General features: G+C 49.6%; 1 protein-coding gene across 2 annotated transcripts; it reads right to left on the bottom strand.

The window, feature by feature from the left end:
• Positions 1 to 83: 83 nt before the first annotated feature.
• TTLL4 (tubulin tyrosine ligase like 4) lies at positions 84 to 26,599 on the bottom strand. 2 transcript variants are annotated; one of them, XM_059852865.1, is made up of 19 exons: positions 26,531 to 26,599; positions 18,435 to 19,713; positions 17,651 to 17,760; positions 17,169 to 17,232; positions 15,063 to 15,187; positions 14,561 to 14,671; positions 14,091 to 14,167; positions 13,251 to 13,445; positions 13,085 to 13,167; positions 11,870 to 11,998; positions 11,134 to 11,256; positions 9,082 to 9,180; positions 8,384 to 8,518; positions 7,507 to 7,644; positions 5,547 to 5,646; positions 4,789 to 4,999; positions 2,451 to 2,521; positions 1,777 to 1,859; positions 84 to 975 (listed from the first exon to the last, which is right to left on the bottom strand). In XM_059852865.1, the coding sequence occupies exons 2-19, from the start codon at positions 19,655 to 19,657 to the stop codon at positions 834 to 836; spliced, it is 3,219 nt and encodes a 1,072-aa protein (XP_059708848.1). In that variant the 5' UTR covers positions 19,658 to 19,713; positions 26,531 to 26,599; the 3' UTR covers positions 84 to 833. The 2 variants fall into 2 exon arrangements, with proteins under 2 accessions (XP_059708848.1, XP_059708849.1); XM_059852866.1 differs by lacking the exon at positions 26,531 to 26,599 and adding an exon at positions 20,365 to 21,311.
• Between the last annotated feature and the right edge of the window lie 13 nt (positions 26,600 to 26,612).

Below are 26,612 nucleotides of genomic sequence, written 5' to 3'. Positions count from 1 at the left end.
GAGCCCAGTGAAGCACGGGAAGGGGTGAGCTTCCCACCAGACACAAAGAGGTCAGGGAAAGGAAGGCAGGTGAGAACCAGGAGAGCAGTTGAGTGTTAAAATTTAATAGAAATCCTTGAGAAACAAAGGGAAAATAGAGAGCAGATCCAAGAGAAGAGCACTAGCCTGTAGTCCATGCACACATGCTGTAGGGCACACCAGAGCCGATGGCCTTGAGAAGGATGCTCCCTCCCCAGCAGCCCCACTGCCCCCATAACAAACCGGAGCCACACTGGTACCCATGGTCTCTCTGGAGCTGCAATGTGCAAGCCTGAGGTCTCCTGTGGGGCCTGCTGCTGGAGGAGGGCAGGAGGTTGGCACAGACATTCAGAGAGGATAAAACTGGGCAGTTTTACTTCCTCCCAGGCATGAGGACTGGGGACTTATCTCCAGGGGCCGGGCTGTACCAGGGCAAGAGCAGGCTCAGCTGCCAGCAACTCAGGACACAGACACAGGCAAGCAAGGACTCAGTCTGTGCTGACTGGGGACTAGAAGGGCAGGCTCAGCCAGCTCCCACACAGCACAGAAACCACCATGTCAGGCTTTTAGAACAGTCTAGGACAAAGGCCAGATAGGCCAGATAACCCCCACTTCCTCAAGCTTTGCCACTTGTTTTAGAAAATGAAGTCACACAGGTCTCCTCTTTGCCCAGGAAAACATCTCTCTCTACAACCAGCCCCAAAACAAGTGTGCAGTGAGAAGGGCTCTCACAGTCCTTGCTCTACAGAGCCAGCTCCTGTCTCTTCCTTTGAGGTAGGTTGATGTGTCCCCAGGGAGGGACAGTGGCTGCTTGGTCACATCACCAGGGCAGCGTCAGAGAGGCAGCCAGCAGGTCTCTGGTTGGCTCCATCAGTGCACTTGTTGAGAGGTAAGCCTCGAGTAGGGCTGGGCTCCAGGCATCTTGTGAGGTCCTCACCAGATGAAGGGAGGCATGTGCTGCAATGAAAAGGAGACCCTGAGCTTCTTAGGACAGTGAGAAAGAACCAAAAGGACCATGGTGCAATAATCATCTGCTGTATCACAACACATGGACTCTGAGATAGGGCTGCCAGGCTGACCTACTCCATCACCCATTCCAGCCAGTGTCACTGACCTCAACAGGTATCCCAATATCAGTGGGACTGCAAGGTCACAGCTTAGTACCCCTGTCTGTGTGTAAACCCAACTCCACCCTGGTCCCAGCACAGGAACAGTGATGATCTTTCTCTTAAAACCAGAGACCAGGGATGTGCCTCCCCTTCACTTTGTCTCACCCAAACTCCAGTTCTCCACCTCTGCTGGAAGCTGTCAGCAGCAGCCCAGCTTTGCTCGGGGAAGCTGGGAGAGTGCAACAGACCTGGAGACCTCACTGTTCCCCCAGCCAGTGCTGCAGCTGAGAGCCTCTGCTCACTGTTAACCACATCAATGTCCACAGAAGTGATACAAGTTCCAGTATGGGGAATATCTTGTCAGCATGTTCTGACCATGACAGCTCCAAGCATCACTTAATCTGGCTGTTCTGAGCTTCACTCCCATCTAAGCTGGGTATACAGTGCCAAGGAGACATGCCCAGTTGCACAGACATCATGCCAGCTCCATCTGTTGGCTCTTTAGAGAGCAGAGGCTTCAGAGCCTGCAAACCAATCTGCTCCTCTCCCCTTAATAAAGCTGCTTTTTGGGCTGCCAGTTTTCTACCAGGACACCAGTCCAAAAGCTACACTATGAACACCATGAACAGCATGGCCAGCGCAAACTCACCCCAGTTTGCCCAGTTTCAGTTTGTTGAAGCCATTTGATTGAATGCTACTCTTCTGGAGGAAGAACGACTTTGGCAATGACCACTGTGGAAGGAGAGGGAGACAACAGAATGGCTATTTAAGTCGTGGCAAAAATCCCTCAAGCCTGCTGTGCTTTGCCATAGGCTGCCCTAGAGAGCTTCAGCTAGAGCTGCCTCACTGCTGTGCATTGTCACTGCCACCAGACTGTTCCCAGAATAGCAAACAGAGCAATCTTTGCTCTCTGCCTAATGAATCCCTCTGCTGAAAGTGGGAGGAGAGCATCTCGAGGTCAAAAGAGTGGGTTTCTTTCAGAGTAGCATTCTGCTGTAAGGCACAGGAGTGACAGACAGAGACGACTCCCTCACAGAGAGGAACAGTGGTCAGGACAGGTGCCAAATATGTAGGGCTGTGCCCAGTGTATCCAAGGATATTCAGATGCAAAATACTTGCAGATCTGATATACTGTTCATGATTTCATGTTTGTGGGAAATAGGGCAGCATGGGTTTTTCCAGACTCCTGGAGGCCTTGGCAAAGAGGGAAGAAGGCAAACAGGTAAGACAGGAGCCAGAGGAAGCAGAACAAGCAGGATCTCTACCCAGCTCTGTGCAGGTAAACAACCATTCTCCACCTTCCTTACCCACAGTTATACACACCATTTGGGCCAAATCTGTCCTTGCCCCAGTGTGGTACCCTTTGACACACCAGTTCTTCAGTAGTTCCAGACCTGGGAAGTGACAGAAGACAATAAGTGAGAATGAACAGCCAGGTTTACAAAGAGTTAAGCCTTCCCAGCTCAGGGCATGCAAATATGCTGCACTGACCACATAGAACATGCTATGCAATAACTACTTGAACACATGCCTGAGTGCCAATAAACAAGGGGTAAACCAAGGGCGTTCACCCTTTGTACGAGCAAACATCAGTGCGTGGGCTGCTGCAGTGCTTGCCTTCCTCCCCGGGAGCCAAGACATTCCTTGCAGCAGGCTCAGCGAAACAGGAAAACTGGGGCAACACAGGATTTACCGAATTAGACCAGATTGGCTGTCCCCCTGAGCCCAGTGCCTGCCAACAGCAGTACCTGATTTGGGCTGCACCGGTGAAAGTTCCCACCGTGCAAATGTAGAGCAGCTTTGCTGTCATCGACCCCTTTCCCAGAGGAGGACAGCTCAGGCAACCTCCTCCTTGCATAGTACAGATCAGCTGCAGCATCCCAGTGCATCATCTCCACCCTACAGGGATCCATCCAGAGCTCAAGATGGGCTGAGACTTCATCCCTAACAGAGGGTAAGACTGGCACAAGCTGAGAGCATCGCTGATATGACTGGAAGGGACCAATCCTGTCACCACACACAAGACATGGTGCTCCAGAGCACAGCAAGGTCATTTTGAAGCAGAGCCATGTGTTCAACTGCACTGAACAGGCTCCACTTCCTCCAGGGCTTCCTGCAAGCTGTCCCCACTACAGCCAAGCACCCTGCTCTGTGGCTAACCCAAAAATATTGAGAAATCTCATCCTGTTTTCTTATTTAAGAGCCTTATGGTCATAGCAGAAGGCTAGGGTGACTTGAAAATTAATAACCAGCAGAGCAATGGCTAGTCCATTGATGCTGTCTAGCTGGCATTACTGTGGTTTTCTATAAGATACCAGGAGAAATCCTTGCTGTCCAAAACTTGTTCCTCGGTGACCTTTTAGCAAGCCCCAGAACACTGTAAAAAAACCCCCACTTATTGGGGGCCAAGGGGAGCAGGGCAGCTCAGATGCCTTGTGCTGGGCCTGAGCACCAGCCTGGGCTTTGAATCTTGCAGGCTAGGGAAAGAGGAGTGCTGCATGGAACACAGGGGAACAGGGAGGGGATAGGGGGAGGGTGAGCTCTGCTCAGAGGTAAATAGCAGTGATGGGATAGAGGAAATCTGCTTGCCTGGCTTCTTTGGGGAAGCTGGAGCACTGAACTAGGACCCTTGCCTGAGTGGGCCTGAGCGGCAAAGTTCAGGGCAGCACTTCAGGGAGGATGATGACAGAATCTTTCTTCCAGTTGATGGAAGATCATCCAGCAAAGATATTAGCAAGGCAAAGGATGACACATGCTGACAACACAGAGAGAAGGCTATGATGTTACCATCTCTCTGTGAAAGACTGTTGCTGACCCCTTTGATAATCACTTTAACACCAGGTGAAAAGTGACAAAAGCATTTTTCTTCTTTCTCTCCTTGATAGCCAGGTGAGGAGCACACATACAGTCATCACTGCAGTGGAGGGCTAGCTCCTCCAGAAGCCTCTCCATCTAGATCATATATTGGATGAAAAGCCCTGAGCCACAGTCTTTTTATTTTCTCTATTTTTTTCTCTTTTTATTTTCTCTAACCTTTCATGCTAGACCTCACTGACTCTCTTCCTCAAACAGTTTATACTGCTGCCCTGATAGAGGCAACCCTGGGTGAGAAGGAATTGGTCCAGCACAGCTATGCCTCATTAAAGGATAATGTTTTTTATTAGAATACATAATTGTGTACTGAAAGAATGGAAATGTTAGCTAGATTTCTAGTGTATAGGAAAAATTTCCATTTGTACACTGACTGTTCTTCATCAATTAGAAAGCTGCAGGAGACCAGTGAATAGGCCCAATTTTTCCTTCACAGATCACTTGTCAGGAGCAAAGCCCAGCAAATCCAGCTGTTTCTCCATCAAAGAGAGCAGAGAAACACAGTAAGAGGCCAAAGCTACAGGTTGAAGGCAAAATCCCAGTCTGCTTCATGCCCAGGGCACCTAGAAGTGCTGGTGCTGTGCGTATCAGAACAGTCATCACCTCTCATCAAGTCAGAATAAGCTTTTTGTGATATTTGAAGCAGTCTGGGAAGGTAACACATTTCCTGGGGGTTAGTATGCAGGCAGGCAGCTCCCCCTCAACACGCACAGCTCAGAAGTCTCCCACGACTGCTGGCAGGCAGCCTGCCTGAGTCAGGTGGCTGTGCCAGGCTTTGGAGGGCAGTTACCTTTGTGTCTATTTGAGTAGTATTTGAGCTCCCACTGGGTCACCAGGATGTTAAAGTAACGAGGCTGCTCGAAGAAGCGCAGGTACCGCATGGAGATGTGGCTGGGGAACACCCGCTCAAACTGCCCGCGCCGGGAGTACTCATCCTCTGTCTCCACCAGGACACGAACGTCATCTGGAGTCAGGATGTCCAAGACAGAAGAATAAAAATCCTGCAGACAAAAGCAACCCAAAGTCAGGAAGAAACATCTCTCAAGCAAAGGCCTCCATGTGTCTGAGATCATTGGGACAAAGGCCACATGGAAACTGTGGAAGGAATTTAGGCTCAATGGTGACACCAACACTGCATAGAACTAAAAAGAACAGCAATTCTGCAGCCCAGCCTCTCTTAAATACAGGAGGCACACAAGGCCAGTGACCCTACTAACCCAGCACGGGGGTCAGCTGGCAAAGGCTGTAAGAGCTGCACAGACACATAAGGAGGAGCAGGCAGTGCTCAGACTCTGTTTGTGGACTGGTGGGTAATGTGCCCCTCAGGACACATCTATTTTAATGTACAGATGAGTCAGTGAGACTGTGGCTTAAGCAAACCCAGTTTATTTCTGACCAGCTGTCTTGTAACCCACTGGAGCCCAAGTGCACCCCATCATCTGGCTGACTCCAGAGAAGAGCACAATCTGAAGAGAGACAGACATGTGGGACTGGCTGGGACATGGGCTTGGCATGATGATGCAAGTAATAGAGGAGGTTGTTTTGTACCTGGTCAGGTATCTTCTGCATCAAGTAATAGACCTTCTTCATCTTCTCTGCTCTCAAATGCTCAGATATTGGCTTGGACTTCTTCAAAGCACTGCCCAGACTGAGGACACAAGAGAGACAGAAGAGCATTTAAGTAGAGAAGACAAAGTCTTCTCATGGCAGAGCTGCTCCCAGCAACTTCTGAGAGAGTAATGACACCCTTATGAAAATGACATGGAGAAGAGAACACTTTCTCCAAGGATTTCACTAGTTCCGAGATCAGTGATGGATCCACGGCCTTGTGCACCAGCACAAAATGTGGGAAGAATGTGGGCAGGGAAAATGGAGGACTCTGCCAGACCCTCACTAAGGCATTTCAGTGATCCTTCACCCAAAAGGTGAGCCATCACCTCACACTCACATAGGATGAAAGAGGGTCAAAGACACACCATGATGTGATTCACAGCACATGAAGCCTGGTGGGATCTCGTGTTTACATCCCACTTGGAACACAGCTTCCTAACTGCAAACACAGGAATGGGGATCCAAGTACCCAGTACAGGTGCCATACAAGGAAGAAGAGAATTCTTAGATCAAAAACTTCCTCTGGCAATATTGAAGTACTCTCAGGACTCAAATTTACCCACATGCAATGGGAAGTCCTGGCCTTTTGTACTATCTGACCAGCAACCATCTATTCTAAGCATCAACTTAACCATTTGGGGATGCCAGAATCTGGGAAATACTTCTTGAAAACCTTATAACCCATCTACAACATAGTTTTGGGGTTTTTTTGTTTTTTTTTTTTTCTGCTGCTGCTGCTGCTGCTGCAAAACTTATTAGTTGTGTGCAGATCCAAACAGGGAGAGCAGAACCTTGAGTTTGTGCTGCATGGTGCTTGGGGAACATGCAGATCTACTGGAATTCTGCCTATATGCAAAAAAACCCTTCATATGCTTCCCAGGGCAGGAAATACAGTTAAACAAGCTTGCCTCTGGATGCAAGAAATCTGGTAATGCATCATCTGAACCATGTTAAGGATCCACTTAATCCCCTGCAGGTCTTTCTGAGGACACCTGCCCTTCAGCACTTCCACTGGAAGTGGCAAACCAGCATGTGATCAAAGCACCGCAGATGAGCTGGTGAGAGCTCCCCATCTGGAACAGACCCATGTTCCAAGCTCCTCCACTGAAGGCACAGGGCACTCAGAGGGCAAGAGTCCCATCTTTTGGCATGCCCACACATCACAGTAGGCTGGTGCTTCACCCAGCAAGCTGATCCTTCAGTGACATACGGCCAGCAGCCATTCTGCTGCAGGGAACAGACTGGTTTCCTTCCAGCCATCAGGTTTGAAACCAGGATAAGCCCTAGCTGTGGTGAAACACAGAAGTATTAGGGGTCTGGCTGGACGCACACCCAGGAATTAGCATTCTGTAAAAAACAGCCATGTTAGCTGTGAAGTAAGACTGTGCACACCTCCACCCATAGGTTGGCAGCATGTAACACCTGCAGTCCTGCCTAAAGAACTGATCACTCCAGCATTTGCAAAATAACAGGTGCTCCTCTTGCTCCAGGCAGCAGCATTTCAGTTCTGGTAAGTCAGAGGGTAAATGGATCCAGCCCCAACAGAGCCAGCCAGTCCTCCAAGCAAACAGAGAGGCAGTGAAACTTAGAATCATATTAGATCTGGCAGGGGGAAGGACAAGAGAGCATGACTTGACTAACTGCGGAGCAAGCACAAATTACATTGGCCTCACTTCCAACTATGGACCTGCAGAGAGAGCATAAATCCTTCTGCATTGAAGAGACCACAGGAACCAGACACTCAGGCAAGGAGACAAGTTCTTTGGACCCATAGCTGAAGCACCAGCAAGCACAGGCTCAACAGCTAGAAGCCAGCATTTGCTGGGCTCCAAGCAGCCTCCCCACATGAAATCCCTCAAGAAAAAAGCCTGCTTCTCTAACAGAGAAGGGGGATAACCTGTAGATAGAGCCACTTCTTGTCTGTGTCGTTGAATCCACACTGTCCATGCTGGGCAGAACAAAACCAGCAAGGTTGAGGAGGTCCCGAATCATCTGGCCCTTGATGCTCACATCCAGTGGGGAGTTGGAGTGGAGGCTGCAGAGAGGAAGCATCACAGCAGCCTGAGTGCTAGAATGGAGGTGTCGAGCCCCACGGCCCCAAGATTAATCCCTGGCTTATCACTGACTGGGACACAAACACCAGCCTGTCCCTTACCTTGTGAAACCAGCCATAAGACACTGAGAGAAAAATCCTGACAACAGAGCTTTGAAGGGGGGGGGGGGGGGGCTTCCTATCAGAAATAGTTAATTTTTCCATCTCTTCCCAAGTTTGCTAGAAATAGGCAAATCCATCCCCAGAGCACCATGTACATGGCTCTGTGTACAGCTCATGCCCACCCACTCTTGCAGACAGGGAGGCCATGCCCGGTTACACTGCAGCTCCCGGCCCTGCCTGCACAGCCTGACACCACAAGGCCGGATGCGGTCAGGAAGTAAAGAACAGTGCACGAGGCAGTGGAACTGCTGACTGCTTCTGCCCACGCAGAGAAATCTCTGCCATCACCCGTTTTGTACAAGACACATCCCTCCTTGCCTTCCTTTTTTAACATACTCTTCCCTGGCTCTAGCTGGAGCATGCCCAGAAAAGCTTTCTGAACTGCAGAGGAATGTTGCTTTCACAGACAGGGAGGGCTTTGATTCCTGCAATCTGGAGAGAGAGGCTTCAAAGCCCATGATCTTTCAGCACAGGCTGCAGGGGACTTTGCAAGTCAAACTCACTTTGTAGTAAAAAAAAGGCCATTATCCACTCTGCTGTGGCTCAGAATATGCTTTACCTTGGGGAAATGTTGACTTCTAAGATCCAGGGCTTGAGGTTTTCATCCAGCATGATATCAAACCCAAACAGCTCATGGCAGCAATACGGACGGCGCACATACATCTTCACCAGGCTGTTCACGTAGGGCTCAGAACTGCAAGCCAAGAAAAAAACCACTTATTTCCAGCAGTCAGACAGACAGCAGAGCTCTGGCTGTTCACAGCACGTGCTGACAGTTCTGGAAGTGTAATGCAGCCACGTGCTGCAGGAGCAGGTGGGCTGAGGGACCAACATAGGCTTCTGTGTTGCTGCTGCCACACCACATATGGATCCAGCACTGCATCTTGAGCATCCCTGCTGTGTCAGGTAGCATCCACCTCTGAATACAAGATTTATCCTGCACCAGGGACCATTCTCTCAGGCTCCCAGGCAAAGCAGGGGAGCGGGTGGCAAGCTGGGCAATTTTGGGCGCACTGCACCTTCCTGGCCTTCAGGCAGGTCAGGAAATAAATGTAAGATCTATTTACCCACTGCAGCTACTGTAGCAGGAGCAAAAGTGACAGGGTGAAAGGAGCGATCTTCAGAGAAATACTGAAGCCAACAGCAGTGATACCACTCCATTTAAGAGCAAAAGGAGAAGGCTGAGAAGGGACTGGACAGTCAAAAGGGCCAAGGTGCACCTCATAGACACACAGAGCAAGAGGTGCCAAGACTCACGCAATGATGGTTTTGATAACGATGTCCTTAATCTTCTCCCAGATGGCCTCACTATTAACTCCTTTCTGGGTCAGGTAACCCCAGAGAGCTTTGAGTGCCCTGTGAGAGAGAAAGCAAAGGAACTATGGAGATTTTTGAAGGAATTTTGAATGAGTTAGATTTGGGATTTTCCAGTTGTTTTAGATGATGTGGTGTACTTTTTTTATCTTCTACATAGGTAGGAAAGGTGAGTTTGGTTCACATCTTTACTGCACGGTTCAGAAGGTCACAAGACCTTTTAAGGATTTATTGACTAATAAAACACTGCTAACAAGGATATTTATGTTTTTGACCTAATTTTTAAATATTTCGTCTTATAGACTCATGTTACAGTGAAAGCTTTCTGAGCCAATCATGTTATGACACACAAACTTACATTAAACTCTAAAACTCTAAATTTTCTTCCACTTAGTTTAACAAGTCTCTGTTTCAAATTATAAATCTATATTCTCGCTTCTAGCACTTAAGTTTGGAAGCTTTTCCCAAGGTCTTAGATCAAATACTGTGTTTAATTTTAAGCTTTGGTGTATAGGCCCAAAGTTCTCAGAATTCCTTGCATTTTGGATTCCAACATACAGCCCCTTGCTGCTGGTGGTGAAAGTAACAGAGAGGAACCCTGACAGTGCTCTTCCCTGGCATGGCAATCCTCCTGACATCCTCAAACCTCTCAGTTCCTAGTTACTGCTATCCCCAGCCTGGCCCCTGGTTTTGAAGGCCCAAGCTACTAGGAACATGAATCTGTCATAGACTTCTCAGCACAGTCCCAAATTAGCACATGAGCAAGGTAAGTCAGGCCCAGACCTTCTCTTCCCTCCCCCTCCATGTCCTCAGCAAACCTCCCCTTCCTGCAGGCCTTCCCCCGCAGCACTGCAAAGCAGCTCAGCAAGAATCCAACAAGACCCCAAAAATGTTTTAGCTAAAGCCACTTCACTGAGGCTTCAGGGATGAAAAGAATTTCTGAAAAATGTGGTAACAAGATGGTATGGGGGAGCATCTATGCTTTTACAGGAGTTTCCCATACCACACTGAGTGCTGCAAGCTACTCTGACACTGAGCCAAGGATGCTGAGATATTTTTCAAGTGAGACCATGTGGCTAATGGCCAGGAATCCAAAGGTCACGCTTCCTGCATACAAGATGGAGTAGATTACAGCCACACTTATCTTTAACATTGGAGCAGCCAGCGTTGACTTGCATGCAAGTATGGGAAACCCACACAATCCCACCTCCTTGCAATTGTAACTGCTGAGAAGCAGCAGACCCTGCTAAAAGTCCCAGTGGAGGAAGAGACCACTGTGGAGCAGGTCCAGGTCCAAGTGACATCTTCTGCAACTCCCTTTGGAGTGCAGTAGACCTGCCCAGGCTGAGAATTGAGAACTCAATCCTGCACTATTTTTAAAAGGGTTCAAACACCACCATGGAATCAGAGACAAGTTCCTGGGGAACATCCATTCACCCATGGGACAGCAAGGAATTGCAAAATTGCAGCCCTCCTCCCAAAGGCCTAGAAATGGCCCAACTGCTCCTATTCTCACTGGGTAGCACATAAATTAACAGTTCTGAACCAGAGCTGTCCCCTTCTCTGCCTCCACAGCAAAGTCAAGAACGAGATGGGCAGAAGCTCCCATCTAGCCGATTTAAGCATCACCCATTCAATATCTAACAAAAACCAATCAGATTCTGCTTTAACTACATCCCATCACCCCCACAACAGGGGAAGGGGATGAATGAGCAGAGATGAGTGCAGCGTTGGAAGCAGGGAATGGCACAAACACAGTCAGGATGAACAGCACTTACAGCTCAAGCAGTAGTGGACAGGATGAGTCACAAGCCAGGGAGACCATCCAGATTCCATTGACACTAACGCATGCTAAAATCACTCTGTTCTTCCACTTTCCCAGGTGGAAGCAGATGATACAGAAAGCAAGTTCAAGTTTTGGGTAAGAATACTGAAAAGAAGTCTGACTTAATGGGAAATAGAAAGAGCTGCCTTGTACCTAAAAGCAGCACCTACCATTTGTGTCCCTGACAAGCAGTCACATCAAAGTTGGATTTGTACTTTGTGTTCTTCTTGTTCACACTGTAGTTGGTCAAGTGTATGAACTTGTTGTTGAGGCTCTCTATTGAGGAGGAGTACCTGGAGAAGGCAAGAGGAACACAAGCTGTCCGAGACTGAAGTGGCTGTCCCCAGGTCCGTGAGGCAGGCACAGACTTTGTTCTCATCTCAGAGCACCCTCAGCCATCCACCAGCTCTACTGCCTGCAGCTCTCTGTCCTCACAGGCCAAGAACTAATGGAACAAAACATGAGACAGAACAGGCTGCCTTGGGACAGAGGCATGCAATCCCACCCTCAAGAAATAAAAGCCAGAGTATCAGTGAGCAGAAGCACTGATGGAACTCCAATGGCCTGAGACAATACCATGAAAACTGGAAGAAACATCTCAGTTTCTGGTGTGCCAGCCTTTATGCAGAATGAAGCACAGACAATGTATTTCAAGAAATGCTTTACGCTAAGCTGATCTTTCATTGGGAAGGTTGGATGTAGGCAGCATCCTCTCACATTCCCTTTCAAAAGTCACCTGCAGCGACCTCGTGTGTTTCCACACTGCCTCTTAAGCAAGCAAGATACACCTTTAAGCATCACCCTTATAGGGCTTGACTCCCTCCTGCCCCAGCCAAGGCAGGTACCACAGCCACAGGTGCCTGGGCACCAAGGCAACCCCCAGCACTGCTCTCCTGCACAACCTACCTGCAGCTGGCAAAGCGAACCAACCCATCTTTGAACAGGTAGACCCTGAGGGGATCATAGCAAGTGACGTAAACGTAGAGCCTCAGGTCAAACTTCTTCCCGCCAATGAGGTAGGGTTTGTGCAGATATCTGCAGAGAGAAGGAAGCACATAAGGGTTAGGATTTTCATATGCAGGAACATCTCTAACCCCCAATTCAGAAGCCCTAGCAAAACAAGGGATCAATGCAGAAGCCTTTTTGCACAGCATTTCAAAGTTAATCACATCACAGACAAAATGAGAGAAGAGCAGCTCTCCCATTCACAAGGAGCTCCTGCAGCACATAAGCAGTGTTTCCTTCTGCTCAGTTCCATTTTGAAGAGATTTTCCTCAGTTTTAAGGCACAGTAGCTCTTCCACACCCACAACGCTGATCACAATTTTCAAGAACATTTAAGACATGCAGTACACCACAGATGGTTTCATACAGTAAGCAGAAACATTTGGGTATTTTAATCCAACTCATCTGATTATTCATCCCAGAGGTTCATGATTTTCCATAGGAAAATTTATCTCTTTGCATGAAAAGACAGGGAGAACTAACAAGCAAACACAACAGTTCCCTGTCTGCCAAACACTGCAGTTTTCCTGCTCTCACAAGAATCTTCCCAGAAAGCAGCCTCAAAATCAAGATGAACTATTCCACTTTTTTGCAGAAGGGGAAGGAGATTGAGAACTCTGTTATTTCAAGAAAATCCTTTGCATCTACATGCATTGAGGCTCTTACTGAACCATTCTAACTTGGATAAGAACAAATCTTTGACAACTGCCACCTCTTCACTGGGACTTCTCTTCCCACTGTGCTTGTGTGAACTGGATAAGATTTGTTTGTCTCCAAACATGCCAAACCCCAGAGCACAGAGCAGCGAGAGCCGGATCACAGCAGAGCTGAAGCTGTCCACCTGCCAGACAGAAGCTCCAGAAAGCTCATGAAACCAAGTTGTGTCTGAGACCTCAAATATCTACACAGAGATAGCAGCACTGCAGTAAGCCCAGTTGAAGATGACGGAGCCAAACTTCCAGCAGCAGGACAACCAGGCAGCCTCCGGAGAAACCTCCAGATGCAAATCAAGTACTTCTGCTTTGCCACATACTGGTAGGGGCCCAGAATTGGCCAGAAATATGAGACATCAAGAGGTCCCAGGCTGTGTGTCAACCTTGGGTTTATGTTCATTCACCTCTGTACTAGCAGCGGTCTCCTTTTGGGGAGCTGGCTCCATTTGTGGATGACCTGGATACCTACGCCTCTTGCTGATGCTGGCTGCAAGACACAAACAAGAAAGGATCAGATCTTCTCCCTGCACCTACAAAAAGACAGAGGATTGAGTTCTGCTTTACACCTACTGGTTTCACAATCCATTTCTGTCGGCTACCTCCTTCCTCCCATGCTTTCCTGAGTAATTTGATGTCCTGGGGCAGGATGAAAGATTGAGGGAAGAAATTAAACTCCTTTTTCCCACAGCGAGCCTGCATCTTTAACAGGTTGCGCCACAGACGGTCCTTCCTTCCAATTTGAAATGAACCGGGGAAGTGGTTTAGCTGGAAAGGAACACAGATGCTATGAGATCTCTCTGCTTCCCCTACTCCTTGCTCACCCATTTCTGCTCCCTTGGCAGAGGATACATTCTTTCTGAATACAATGCAGGGTAACAGTCTTAACTCCCCTCCCAAGATTGCACCCAAACTGATTCCACCTAGTCCTGAAGCTTTGCAGGGACAAACCGCCTCTTTTAGAGCATCACGGCTCTTCAGAACAGGCATGTACTTCTGACAGATACCAAACCTTTGATCCCTTGCAGGTTCTCAAACCATAAGTTACACCTGACCCTTCTGTGATCAGAGTAAGGTACACGCCCTTTGCTGCACTGGCAGTGAGGGCATTGTCCCTACCCCTCAGTTCTGCCAGAAGGAGGACTGCGTTGCTTTAAGCCGCAATGACTGAATTTAGAGAAACTCACAAATAAACACAATTTGGCTACAGCCTCAGTCTGTACAACAGCCACCCTCACAGCAGAGATGCCCATCCAGCTATGCCTGTCTCTTGGACTCCTCTTCCAGTTCTGGAAGGGACACTGCAGGGACAGTTGGCACAGCAAACACTTGGCCCTGAAGAGAGGGGCACCCAAATTCCTTGAAACACACTCTCCATGCACATGAAGGAGGTCAGCAAAAAATAGCTCATACCTTTTGGTGCTCCATGATGGCTTTGAAGCCAGGGGATTTCATATGGGGGCCCCAGCAACCCAGCCAGTCACTGCTTTCTGCAGGAAAAACAGAAAAGTCCATGACTGAGTACCCTGCCACCCATAACACCCACTCAACCCACAGCACCCCGTCTTCTTGGGCTAGCAGAAGCGTGCCAGGGATGCTGCACAGCTATAGCACAAAGCACTCATACTTGCTACTGCAAAGCTGCCAAAGCAAGGGCTGAGTGGCATCCAGTTAATCAAGTGGGTCATATCATTGCAAATAAGCAGGTCCCCTGCTGGGACCCACAGATCTTGGATACTGCAGGTCAGACACGCAAAAACATGAACCCAGCATCCGGCAGTGCCAAGCCTGTATTGCTTCTGCTCTGTTCTTTGCAGGCATTCTGCCTTCTTGCGTCCAGGCGCTGGAGGCATGGAGGAACACAATGTTGCCTCCCAACTTACTTTTGCTAACTCTGAAGTGGGACCTGCCAACGGTTTGCTTCACTATGTTAGGCGTGACTCTGCAAATTTTCCATCGCAGCAGCTTCCTCTGCTCCCAAGGCAGCTTTTCCACTAGGAAGGCAAAAAGTTAAAGACTGAAGGAAAACAAACACAATACTTGGATTTACTACAGCTGCAAAATTCTTATGGTTTGCTGCACAGGCACCAGGCCTGTACATGAGGGTGCATAGCCCTTGTTACAGAACTGTCATGGAGCAGAAGACTCCACAGCTGGGGGAGATCCAGGACACTGGAACATTTAGTGGCAGCCTGAGTCAAGCTCCAGACAATGGAAGTAACAGTTTACTGCAGTCATTTGGATCTCACAGTAGTGTTGGGTGTCATCATGGGAAGGGTTAAGGGCAGCAACTGCCAGCTAGCTCCAGGCTGTGCGCTGGCACCACTTGCTCCCAAATAATGGGCTGGCCACTCTCACCTTGCGCAGCAATAGACCCTGGCTCACCTGCCTCATCCCGAGTACTGAAGTAGATAGTTGGAGGCACATTAGGGAATAAACTGCAGACAAGAGCTGGTTTGAGCACTTTGTCTTGAGCCTCAGAAGGCTGGGCCAGGCACTCGATGCGTTTCCTAAGAAAGATGAAGCAGCAGTCAGCTGGCTAAAAGTGAAAAGTAACAAAGGAAGAGGGAAGCCGGAAGGAGCCTTAATCTGGGTATCAGGAATTTGCACCATCATTGCAATGTGGTGGCCAAGCAGTGGGCACTAAGGTCAGTAACTCAGTCTGCAGCAATGAGGGGATGAGTCTGCAATGAATGCACATGCCAAGTACCTGCTGTGGGGTTTTTGATTTTCTGGGGCAAGGAGTGGAGTCTTTTACACGATAAACCCTATAACCTAGTCCAAGGGCACAAGGCGGGGAGATTGTAATACATATTATTAAACTGTTGCAACCCTCATGGTTTTGCTGTGTTGCAGGGAAGAGGGATGGAGTTTTACCCACTATATGTACACCTTACCACAGCTAGCCCCAATACCTGGAAGGAGGGATAGAATTTGTAATGTTTCTATTAAGGTTGTGATGAAGTGAAAAGCAGGGTTTGCAATGAACGTATATTCAAATATATGCCACTGCAGACAGGGGAAGAAGCCACACCAGAGCAATCCAATAAAGAACAAAGAGCAGCAAAAGAAAAGGAACTACAACACACTATCACCAATCTCTCAGGCTACCCCTTGCCTCACTGAAGGGACTGAGTGTAGCTTGTCACAAAAGAATTGGAGACCAGGCTGAGGGAAGAAGAGGTGTTTTATAGAAGTCCTTGGTTTTTTTTTTCTTTTCTTTTCAGTACTGAAATCAATAATTAAAAGTTTATTAACTGGTAAAAGATTATATTGGTTAACATTCTCTGGCACAAAACTGGGTTTGCCCTCACAAACTGAAGGCAGGAGACAGCTGCAAAGGTTTCAAGGCCAGGCCAGCACACAGCCTGCACAAAGAAGTGGCCAACACCCCCCCTTCCCTCCTTGCTGCAAGAGGCATTTAGCCCAAACACTGCTTTTCCCCATCTGTCCCAGAGGCCAACCAGACACATCCTGCCAGAAACAGCTGCTGGGCCAGTTTACATCACCTCTGCAGGACTTTCATAATCACAGGTGCACACCCAGAGCCCTGCAGAACCCTAAGGCTCAACACTTGCTCACAGAAAGCCTTGCTTGTCTCCCAGATTAGTGATGACATGATGGGAAGCAGCAAGTTGTTAGGCAGACAGCAAAGCCTGAGGCAGCCCTGGTGCAAGACCAGCTCCCACTGCTGGATGGGCAAAAACAGGTCCAACAAAGGTCAGCCAGGAGTCATGAAGGCAGGGCTCAGACGACCACAGGCTGACCAGCGCTCCCTCTACAAAGATTCTCCAAAAAGTTAAAGAAAAACCCAGGCTCCAGGACTTGTTTCTAGAATGTTATGCTGAGACATGAAACTCCAAGGAGCTTTTGCAGTCTCTGGCCCAGGACACCTCCACTTTGTTCATCTGCTGGGCAATGACACTGCAAGAGCACAATTTAATCCAATAAACCTAACTCAGCAACTGTCAGTGCCAGTGAAATTAAGACCCTTGTTTTGCTGCAGAGGATGCACCCTTAGCATTTTACAGGCTCCTGCCTGTAGCAAGAGAGGTAGCTCTACTCAGCAGGGTAGCAAGGAAACCTGCTTTAGATGGGACATCTGTTCCTATCTTCACTCCTTTACCCCACATGCTACCATCTCCTCTGTCCCCACGGAGGGCAAAGATGACAGAATCACAGAATATGTGGATTTTGAAGGGACCCACAAGGATCATCAAGTCCAACTCCCTCCCCTGCCCAGAACCATTCCCAAGAGTCACACCATGTGCCTGAGAGCATTGTCCAAATGCTTCCTGAACTCTGTCAGGCTTGGTGCTGTGGCCATCTCCTAGGGAGCCTGTTCCAGTGCCCAGCCACACTCTGGGTGAAGAACCCTTTTCTAATATCCAAGCTAAACCTCCCCGACAAAACTTCAGGCCATTCCCTCGGGTCCTGAGACAAGTCTGGGAAAAATATACCAAGTTCAGTGCACTGTTTAGAGCAACTGACCTGGATGCAGGAGTTGTGGAGCTGCTGGACAACACATCGTCATCAGAGGAAGCATCCGAGTCACCTGCAGTAGGAAACAAACTCAGGTTTTGTCTCCGTGAGGAGTGAATGCACACAGAGTTAGGGAGGGAAGAGAAGAAACAAATGCTGCAGGGGATAGAACCTTCCAGCTACCCCAAATCCTTGGATCCTGGCTTTTGCCCACCAGCTGGGGTCATAAAAACAGGGAAGGGAGCAAAGCTGACAGCCCTGCACAGAGAGGAGATGGTTAAGTCCTGGAGAACAGTGGTGAGCCCTAGCTTGCTCCTGGAAGGAACCCATGCAGTTTCTCCTTACTGTTACATCACTTTTGAGTTCAGTACATCCTGAAATGACAGCATGAATGTAAGACAAGAGGGCAGCTGTGCTGACCCCCAGCTCCCAGACAGCTCTTGCACTCCCCACACTGAGATATGGAGCACAGCCCTCCCTGGGGTACTCACTGTCCTCATACTCCTCTTGACTGGAGCTCTCATCCAGGCCATCAGGAAGTTCTTCCTCTGCTTCGTCCTGGGGATGGCTCAACTGCAGCAGGGACCTCTCAGCAGTAGCACTGGGACAAAGGACATCACATCAAAAGGAATGGCTCATGCTTTCTGGGGCCAGAAACCCAGAAGGCCATGAGGCAACATGAGATAATGTGGGCAGGGGAATGAGGGCACTGCCCTCGCCAATGCTGATGTACAAGCACTCATCCCAAGCTAGCAAGATGGAGAGACCCCAGACCACGCTGAGAAGGAACACGTTCCAGGGCAACTAGAAAGAAGAGGAAAAAGGACACCCTCTCCCAGAAGGAGAGCAGGAGCTCCATGTTCTCACACCCTCTCTATCCTGTATTAGCTCTGTGTTCTTTTATGAATCCATGTCTCTGACTAGGAAAGCCTGGTTCAACAAGCAGGCTTCATTCATTCACATGTGCAGAGCTTTCCACTGCAGGCAGCTGAGAAGAACAAACTAGAAATGCCACACAGGAATTCCATACTGTGGTTGAAGGAGAAAATGGAACAGCTTGGAGCCATCCCGAGTGCCTGTGTCAAGCTGGGGATTGCAGGAAGGTGCCCCACCCACTAGGATGCTGCAGTTGGGTTTTGCTCATGGACATAGGCCATGGTTATCCTTATGGCCACCTCGTACTGTCACAGTGCATCCTCTCCCAACACACGCAGACACAGTGGCCAGCCTGGCACATCCTGCTGCAGCCTCCCTCCTCCTCCTGCCTCTACTTACCTAAGCTTTCCTGAGACCACAGCCTGGGCCCGTTTCTCTTCTTCCTCCAGTTGGATGGTGGACACCTGTGCTGCCACTTCAGAGATGGCAGCAAAGTGCAGAGGCTCTGTTCTTGCCAGGTGGTCCCCAGCACACAGAGGGCTCAGCCGACCCACAGGACAGCAGCTGGTGCTGCAGTCAGGAGCGCTGGCTCGCGAGGCCGAGGGACAGACACTGATCCGCTCAGTGCGGGCAACAGTATCACAGGTGCCCGTAAGGCTCGAGTTACTGTTAAGGCGATGGCTCTCCAGCTCCAAGTCCAGGGGAGCAATGGTTTCTTTCTGGGTGATCTGCACTCCAGCATGCTGCCTCCTCCCGCTGTTCTGGTTGGACAGGCTGCCTACATTCATAAGGCCGGAACTTTCAACTTGGCACCCAAAGCCTCTGTGTGTGGCAGCCTGACTAGGTAGCTGCTGCACAGCCTTCAAGAGGCTCTTCTCCAGTTCCTTCTCTTTTGAGCTGTAAGGTCTCCCCTTAGCATCCTCCAAAGAGCACTGGTCCTTCCTGTGGATCGCACTGCTTGTCCTTCCTGAGAATCGCACAGGGGTATGGGAGGGGATTTTGTTTTGCTCTAACACAACGTTGCTGTTCCTCACTGCACTGTTGATCAGGCTACTAGGGAAGCTGTCTCTACTGTCCCCAGAGTAGGACCATGAAGTAGCAGGAAAACTCCGGGTGTTTTCCAACTTCTTCATCTTCAGTGACTGCAGAAAAGGCACTTTAGCATTGCTTGGCCGTAGGAAGGAGTTGTTATTGAGCACTGGTCTACAGGAGCTGGCAGCTTGCTGACCTGAGCTGAGGACAGAGCCTTCAATCCCAGGTCCAGAGCACTCCTTTGCCAGCAGGCAGGGCTCCATCAGCAGGGAAGACATCACCCTTCCCGTGGCAGAGCCAGCATCTGGAGGGCTTTGGAGGCTGTCTTCAGTGGGCTGTGCATGGCATAGTGATGGTGAGCACAAGAAGCAGGATTGCTGCAGAGGGATCCCTGAGGGCAGCAGGATGCGATCCTGGAAAGCACTCGCATATCTCTTCTCTAAATTCCAGACGGGTTTGGCCTGCTGCTGAGTGAGGCGCCAGGGCCAGCACGGCTGAGGTCTTTCTGCCGGAAGGCTCCCTGACTCCAGCCCAACACTCTTCTGCTGTTTGGGGCCCCGATTAGCATGGTCTGGTCCTGAGGACGCCATGTAGAGCCATAGTACTTGAGGCACAGTCAGTCATCTACAGCAGCATCTTTGCCGGCCTGAAACAAAAGGATAGCATGAAAGACACTGTTGTCCTGTCAGGGGACAGCACCCAGCCTAATGCCACATGAGGAAAGCAGGGTGAGCTGTTTTTCCTGCAGGATGAAAGCCACATCTCCCATTTACTGAGCTCACCAAGAGTCTCTGGAGACCAAGTCAAAGAATGGCTGGCATCTTACATGAAACCAGAGGATGCAAAGAACAATGTAGAGAGAGCCATCTGCAGGAAAGTTTGTACCCTGCAAACACACGTGGGTGCCTGACTACCAGCCAGGGCCATGGGGTAGCAGCTCCAGCACAGTCACCCTGTCTGCAACAAGAGGCTGCCTGCCTGGGACCCACGTGGCAGCTGGAGCCCACTCCTACAGCTCTGCGTCTCCAAAATCAGCCTCCTGACTCTGTCACAAATGCCAAAACATCTGTTTATTTTTTCTCCCTACTCCTTAAAGCTTCAGCTCAGTACATTACACAACTATATGAGAACCTTGCTTTTAAAAGGAACATGTTTCTCACTCTTGTAGAAAAGCTTAGTGAGGGCTAAAGGCTTCCTGTAGAGCTCAGGACTGAGAATGCAGCAAGAACCAAATGCAGGGCTGTTCTAACATCAAAACCTCTGTTTCTAGCACAGACTGGCAGTACTATGCACATACATCTCTCCGCACTGCAGTTCTTCAGAAAAGTCTTCTACAAGGACCAAACTGGCAGACCAATGAGCTGCCAGTGTCCTGAATCTTCCTAGAATGAACAATCGCACCATACCTGCAACATCCTCTTGCCTGAGGAGAAGGGAAAAGAGAAAACACCATTAGCCAGTTATTGCTTTAACACATGCCTGGAGGGCCCCTGGATACAGCTGCGATAGGAATTTGTATTCCAAGCAGGCTGGCTGGTTCTTCCACCTTCCAGCTCTCACATGCTTGCACGTTAAAAAAAAAAAAATAAAGGTATAAAAAGAAGGATAAGCAGCGCATCAGCCATATCTTCCTTTTCTTGCCATACACATACACACTCCTTTCTCACCTGAAAGACAAGCCTCAGATGCAGCAGTTAAAGTGTAGCTTGGAGACCCTAAGGTTGCTCTGTAGCACCATCACAGCAGCTCACACCACTACAGGGCTGGGTCAGACAGACCTACAACTGCCAGACCTTCTCAACCTGTGAATCAGCTCCAGTCTCCAGCACATACCAGGTCAGCAGCATCTCAGCCAGAGGATGCAGGAGATGGAACACCCCATGCAGGATCCCACAGGAGCTATACATCCTCAAGGAGAGCTGCTACCCTGCCAAGCTCTGCAAGGAAATATGGAAAAGTGCCGAGTCCGTACCACTCCCATAGGGCTGCATTGCTTGTCAGTGCTTGTACAGTCAAGCTGAGAACTCCTGATGAGGACAGGGCACCTACATACCAGTGGGAGCTGCAGCCCAGAGGGGCTCCAAACCCCAAGGAAGAGAATCCCACAACTGAGATGTACAACACTATTCCATTGCTACCCAATCTGCCCCCAGCAGCAAACCTGGCTGTGTTGTGACATTCACAGCGATTAGCACAGACCGAAGAAGCTGTGGCTCAGATGCCGTCACCTGCCCAGCTCAAATTTCCACCAGTAAACAAGGGAGCAGAGCTTGGCTTGCACACGCTGCCCCCCCGCCCCCCCCCCAGCTCACAAGCACACTCAGACCACAAAGTGACCCTAGCACACCAGGAACATAGGTGTTAAAGAGCAAATTAAAATACAAGGAGAATGAAAGTGTTCCTGCCTAGAGGGTCTGTCACTGGCATCACCACCTGCACTGGCAGTTTGGCCATTGCCTGCACTCTCACCCGGCTGTGAATGACCTTGTAAAACCAGCCTGAAGTGAAAGCCATCTGTACCTCATCTCCACCCGGCTTTACAGCTATCAGTGAATCATCCTGCTGTAAAAATAAAGGTGATGTGGCCTAATGAAGCTGTAACAAGGGCCGTGAATCTTACAGTCAGCTTAAACACAGGTGTGAAAATGCCAGCACAAGTCCTGTGTGACCCTGATCTGGAGTAAGTGACAACGGTAGCACAGATGTGATTGACACAGACACGAGGATGCTGGTGACAGCTGTGGCTGCCAGGGTGGAGGTCTGGGCATGGCACAGCCTTAGCTAACACTGCCTGGAACCCAGCCATACAGCAGCAGACAAAGATGTGCTGAGCTTGCCCCCCTCCTGAGCAGTTTTGTCACAGATTTGCAGAAGCGTCTGGGCCAGCATAGGGGAGGGGGGTGCAGGAAGCAGCAGCTACATAAGAAAGCTGCAGGGGCTTTAGCAGAGCTTTCATTTAAGGCCTAGGCTGGCCAACAGCTAGTCACCATCACTGTTTCCCTGTGGAGACACAGGAGCTCAGAGATAGGGGCAGGAGGGGCAGAAAGGATGAAAGGAAGATGCCCTCACAGGAGGCAGGTCAGGATGCATCCAGACTGATAGCACCAGTCCACACTGCCAGTCCTTCCCCCCATTCATACCTCCCGCATGCCAGCACAGCCATCTCTAATGTCCACCTGAAAACTGTCTCCCATCCTTACTGCAAGGACAGCTCGACAAAGCAGCTGCTGAGCATCCAGGAGACCTGATGGAGATGGAGGGAGGCACCTTCACGTGCCAGGCTGTGGTCACAATGGGACAGCAGCTGCCACATCTATGTAGGTCTGGGTAGGAAACACGTCACCTGCCCTAGGGCAAAACACTGCTGGTTCCAGCAGGGAAGTTTTCCCTTTATATTTAATTCAGCTGGAGTTTTGGGATGGACGAAGGTCACAGCTTGATGTAATCCCTAGTTCTGCCAACCCAACTCTATGAGAAAGGAGCTGGAGTCTGTTCTGCCTCTCACAATAGCAATAAAATAACACTCTTGAAATTCTATTGTAGAAACATGAGCTAGGAAAAACCCTGGGTGAACTGGCCAGGCTGGAATTCAAACCCAACCAAGTAATTAATGGATTTTGGCTTGGACTTATTGACACACAATACAGAGGCCAAAGCTGTCACTGTTGGAGTGACTGTACCACTGCACTTGCTTACAATTATTCTGCCAGCACCTTTAATTGCCACACAGCTTGCTTGCAAGTGTTGGGAGGTCAGCTGGAGCACTGCCACAGCCTGTACAAATGTGATATCACTAGAGCACAGGGCCAACATGTGCCCCAGCCTCTGCACACCCAGTACACAGCAGTCAAAACCCTTTCATCCAGCCTGAGCCCCACTGCAGCATGTGTTCCTCTAATGGCAGTGTGGCAGCTCCTCACAGTCCTCTTCCAAACAGGAAAGGACAAGACCTCAAGAGCCCGGGTGCACATCATCCCACTGTTAGAAGAGTTTGGCTGTGGCGGTTATTTTAAGTGCAGCTTGGTGATACACTTAAAATAACAAGAGCTTGTAAATGTATGCACTGCAAGCTGACCTGATAATGTGCTGTCAGCCACACACAGCCTAAAATCACAAGGAAGAGAGACTACACAACTGCAATTGCTATTGTTTTCTATGCCATTGCAGGGTGCATATTCTGTTCTGTTCTTTATTATTAAAAAGGATAACATATTTTTCTAAACAAGACCTGAATTTACACCAAATTCCTCACTTGCAGCTCTAGGATTTTTGATTAAAGCTTGAACAAGCAAGTTAACAACAGTGCAAAACAAATTTACAGGTTTTAAAACAAATGTACACTTAAAAATAAGGGTTTGTATCCCTTCAAAAAATTTAAAACTTTGAACAAGATCAACAACATTGATCAGAAACCGAATGCCTCAAAGTGCTCCAACAGCTCATAGCTAGGTACAAACTTGTGTTTCAACAGCAGAGAAACAGCCCTCCCTCCCCTACATCAGCTCCAAGAAACTAGTGGCCTCAAGGGCAGTCCCACACCTAGCCGAAGCACCTGAGGCCACCAGCAAGTTCAAGCTGAAGAGCAGAGGGTGTTGCTGGCCACAATTTGTCCAAGAGGACAACACAGCCCAGAGGCAGCTTGGCCACTGCAGAAATGCTCTTGGGTACATCAGCCTGGTGTGCTGCTTTGCCACACAGTTAAGCATCACTGTTCCCTTTCAGCTTTGCAGCTTTGTTACCATTCTTGCAGAATCACATTCTGTGTGCAAATCCAGTGGATGACAACCAATTTCTGTCCCAATCAATACATCAAGTTTTTATGTGGCCACTCAGGTCAAAAACAAAACAAAAAAAAAAACAGTGAGAAATCAACCTCGGTGAGGATGCATCAGCAAATTCCACCTGCATCCCAGGATTACATTTGTGCCAGGGCTGGTCATTTCATTCATCAGCTGTGGTGCTGAACTCCATTCCACACAGAATAGAGGAAGTATGAGGAGTGTATGGCTGCCTGAAAAGACCCTTTACCTAAGCAGAGCATTGCTCTGCAAGAGAAATAGAGGCACTCAGGTGTGTGTTCCTGTTCCCAAGGTGGAGGCAGATCTCAGGGACAGCAGGATGCTGGAGCAAGCCATGGGAGAGCTGCAATCCAGCCACCACCTCACCCTGTGCTGCAGCAAATGCCTCCCTCCATGCACACACAGAGTGGGGTGGGGACCGAAGGCTCCCGTGACTTCACAAGGGACTTTCCCATCACTCTAAGGGCATTGAAGCACAGTAGCCAGTTGAGCTGAGGAACTCTGGCACAACAGGCAGAAAATCCAGGGCTATAGCTTGAGTGCACCAAGGACATTTCAAATAAAGGGCCAGATCCTTGTTCACCCCGGGAGAGCTGACCTGGCTGTGACAGGACAGTGCAGGGGCCACAGCAAAGGGCAGAGCATGGAGTTCCTATTGCTGTCAAAGGATATCAGCTTTTCTCCCTGGCAGACTCCCCAGGCCCTGAAGCAGATGCAGTGCACACTGACAGCAGATCATGCAGCTCTGTTTCCCCAGCAGTGAAGCTGCTAAGTGCCTGCCCTTGCTCCCACCCAATTTGTACTTTTTCATCACATGGGCAACAGTAGCAGTTGTACCAGCACAAGCAAGAGCAGAGAAACAAGTCTGGGTTAAAAGCAACAAGCTAAACCATGAGGTGCTTAACAGCCTTTCACCAAGGAGGTCTACAGCCCGTTCCTGAAGATCCAAACTGAAGGGACAGCATTTTCAATTGAGCTCCGTGATGGGAGAAAAGAGAATTTGATGGCAAGACCTGGAAAGAGTTTGGCCACCAGTGTAAGACCTGAGGGCAGTCAGCACAACTCCATCTGATCTTAGGCAGACTAGCGTTTACTACAAAAATTAAAGTGCAGGATTTGGAGTGAGTGAAACAAGTATAAAATATCAACACACAGCAAGGAGACAAGAACAACCCAATTAGTTCATAACACATAATTTCTTAGTCCACCTTCTGTTCTTGATACTTTTTACTGAAACATAGCTGCAATTGTAAGAAAAAGTTCCCATATTTGTCCTTCAGTATGTGCTGAAGACTCTTTCATATCCTGAAAGGGCTAGGAAAAATTCTTCTGAAGCCACTGCAAAACCCTCACTCCATACAGCAAACTCTCAGGGCTCAGGAGTGGAGAAGAAACAGAGACTCAAGGTGAGAAGCTGCCAAATACTCCCAGACTCTATGCATGACAGGAACTTGGGAAATGTCAAGGAGTGGCATCCAGCCAGGCTGGTACAGCAGCCAAAGCCCCCAACCTATGTCAGTGATCTGACATCTCCATGCAGGCGCTGTTATGTGACAGCAGGGGATGGTGACATTTGTCCCCTCAACTCCTCCTTGAAATACGATCGCTGTTGTGCTGAGAAGGACCCCTCGACTGAGTTGTGGGAGGGGGCAATTGTCATCAACCAAGTTTACCTAACATAAAACAACTGCAGCAAGAGAGCAACAAAAGGACAGACAAATGCTCCTAACTGCTGGGTATAAACAGTAAGAATTGTGGAAATATTATTCTATAAAACTACAATAAGGCCAACAATCGACTGTAAATTCCCCCAAACTATCCAGGAGCCACTAGATGTCATCTGCCCATTCCTTGAGGAGAACACCACAATAAGAAAGACAAGCCTCAGGGGGTCATGTAGGCAGGGTTTTGATGTGTAGCTGTGGGGCTGAACTCTGCCTCAAATGAGACATCCACAGCCCAGCTGCACAGGAGGCTGGCACAGTGGCACAGGGCTTCCCCACACCTTCAGTCCTCGCTCCCTGACCAAAGCCTGCAGACATTCAGGAAATACTTTGGGCTTGTCTCAACTCAGCTCTTTCATCTTTCAGACTCAACGGCTCCTTTTTACAATACAAGAGCAGCCAAGCCAAGACCCCAATAAAAGGATGCACAGCCAAGACGTCCCAGCACTCCACCTGAGCCTGGTCGATCCCAGCTCTCTCCTAACACTCCAAATACCGTTGGAGAGGCTCCCTGGGGCCGTGAGTGGCTGGGGAACCAGCCCTTCCTCCCTGCCGCTCGCCCGGGGAACACGCTGTGTGTCTCATTTCTCCAAGTGAAAGACTTTGACGCCGAAGGTGCTACCAGGATGCTCTATCCTGGCACCGGAGCGCCGCCCAGGCCGCCAACGCCAGCATGTCTCGCCACAGAGCGCTCCCGAACCGCCCGCCCCAGCCCCAAGGGGTAACGGGGAAAGGCCATGGCGAGCCCCGCGAGCAGGCCTGGGCGGGAGCGAGGTGCCTCCACGGGGTCCGGACACGGCTATGGGGAGGAGGGACCGGGGAGGCGACGCGAGGGGACAAGGGCCCTACGTCCCAGTAGGGGAACTCTGAGGGTGCAACCCAGGGAGACACACGGGGAGCACAGCCCAGCTCCACAGGACGGCAACGCCACCATACTCACCGCCCGCCCGGGCCCGCCGGACCCGCCGCCGCCGTTACCATGGGGAGCCGGCGGGCCCACGTGACTACAGCTCCCGGCAGCC

The sequence above is a fragment of the Haemorhous mexicanus genome, chromosome 8 (assembly GCF_027477595.1).
Source record: "Haemorhous mexicanus isolate bHaeMex1 chromosome 8, bHaeMex1.pri, whole genome shotgun sequence".
Lineage (NCBI taxonomy): Eukaryota > Metazoa > Chordata > Aves > Passeriformes > Fringillidae > Haemorhous > Haemorhous mexicanus.
The sequence above is the reverse complement of the archived record's forward strand: the minus strand, read 5'-3'. Positions and strand labels throughout refer to the sequence as shown.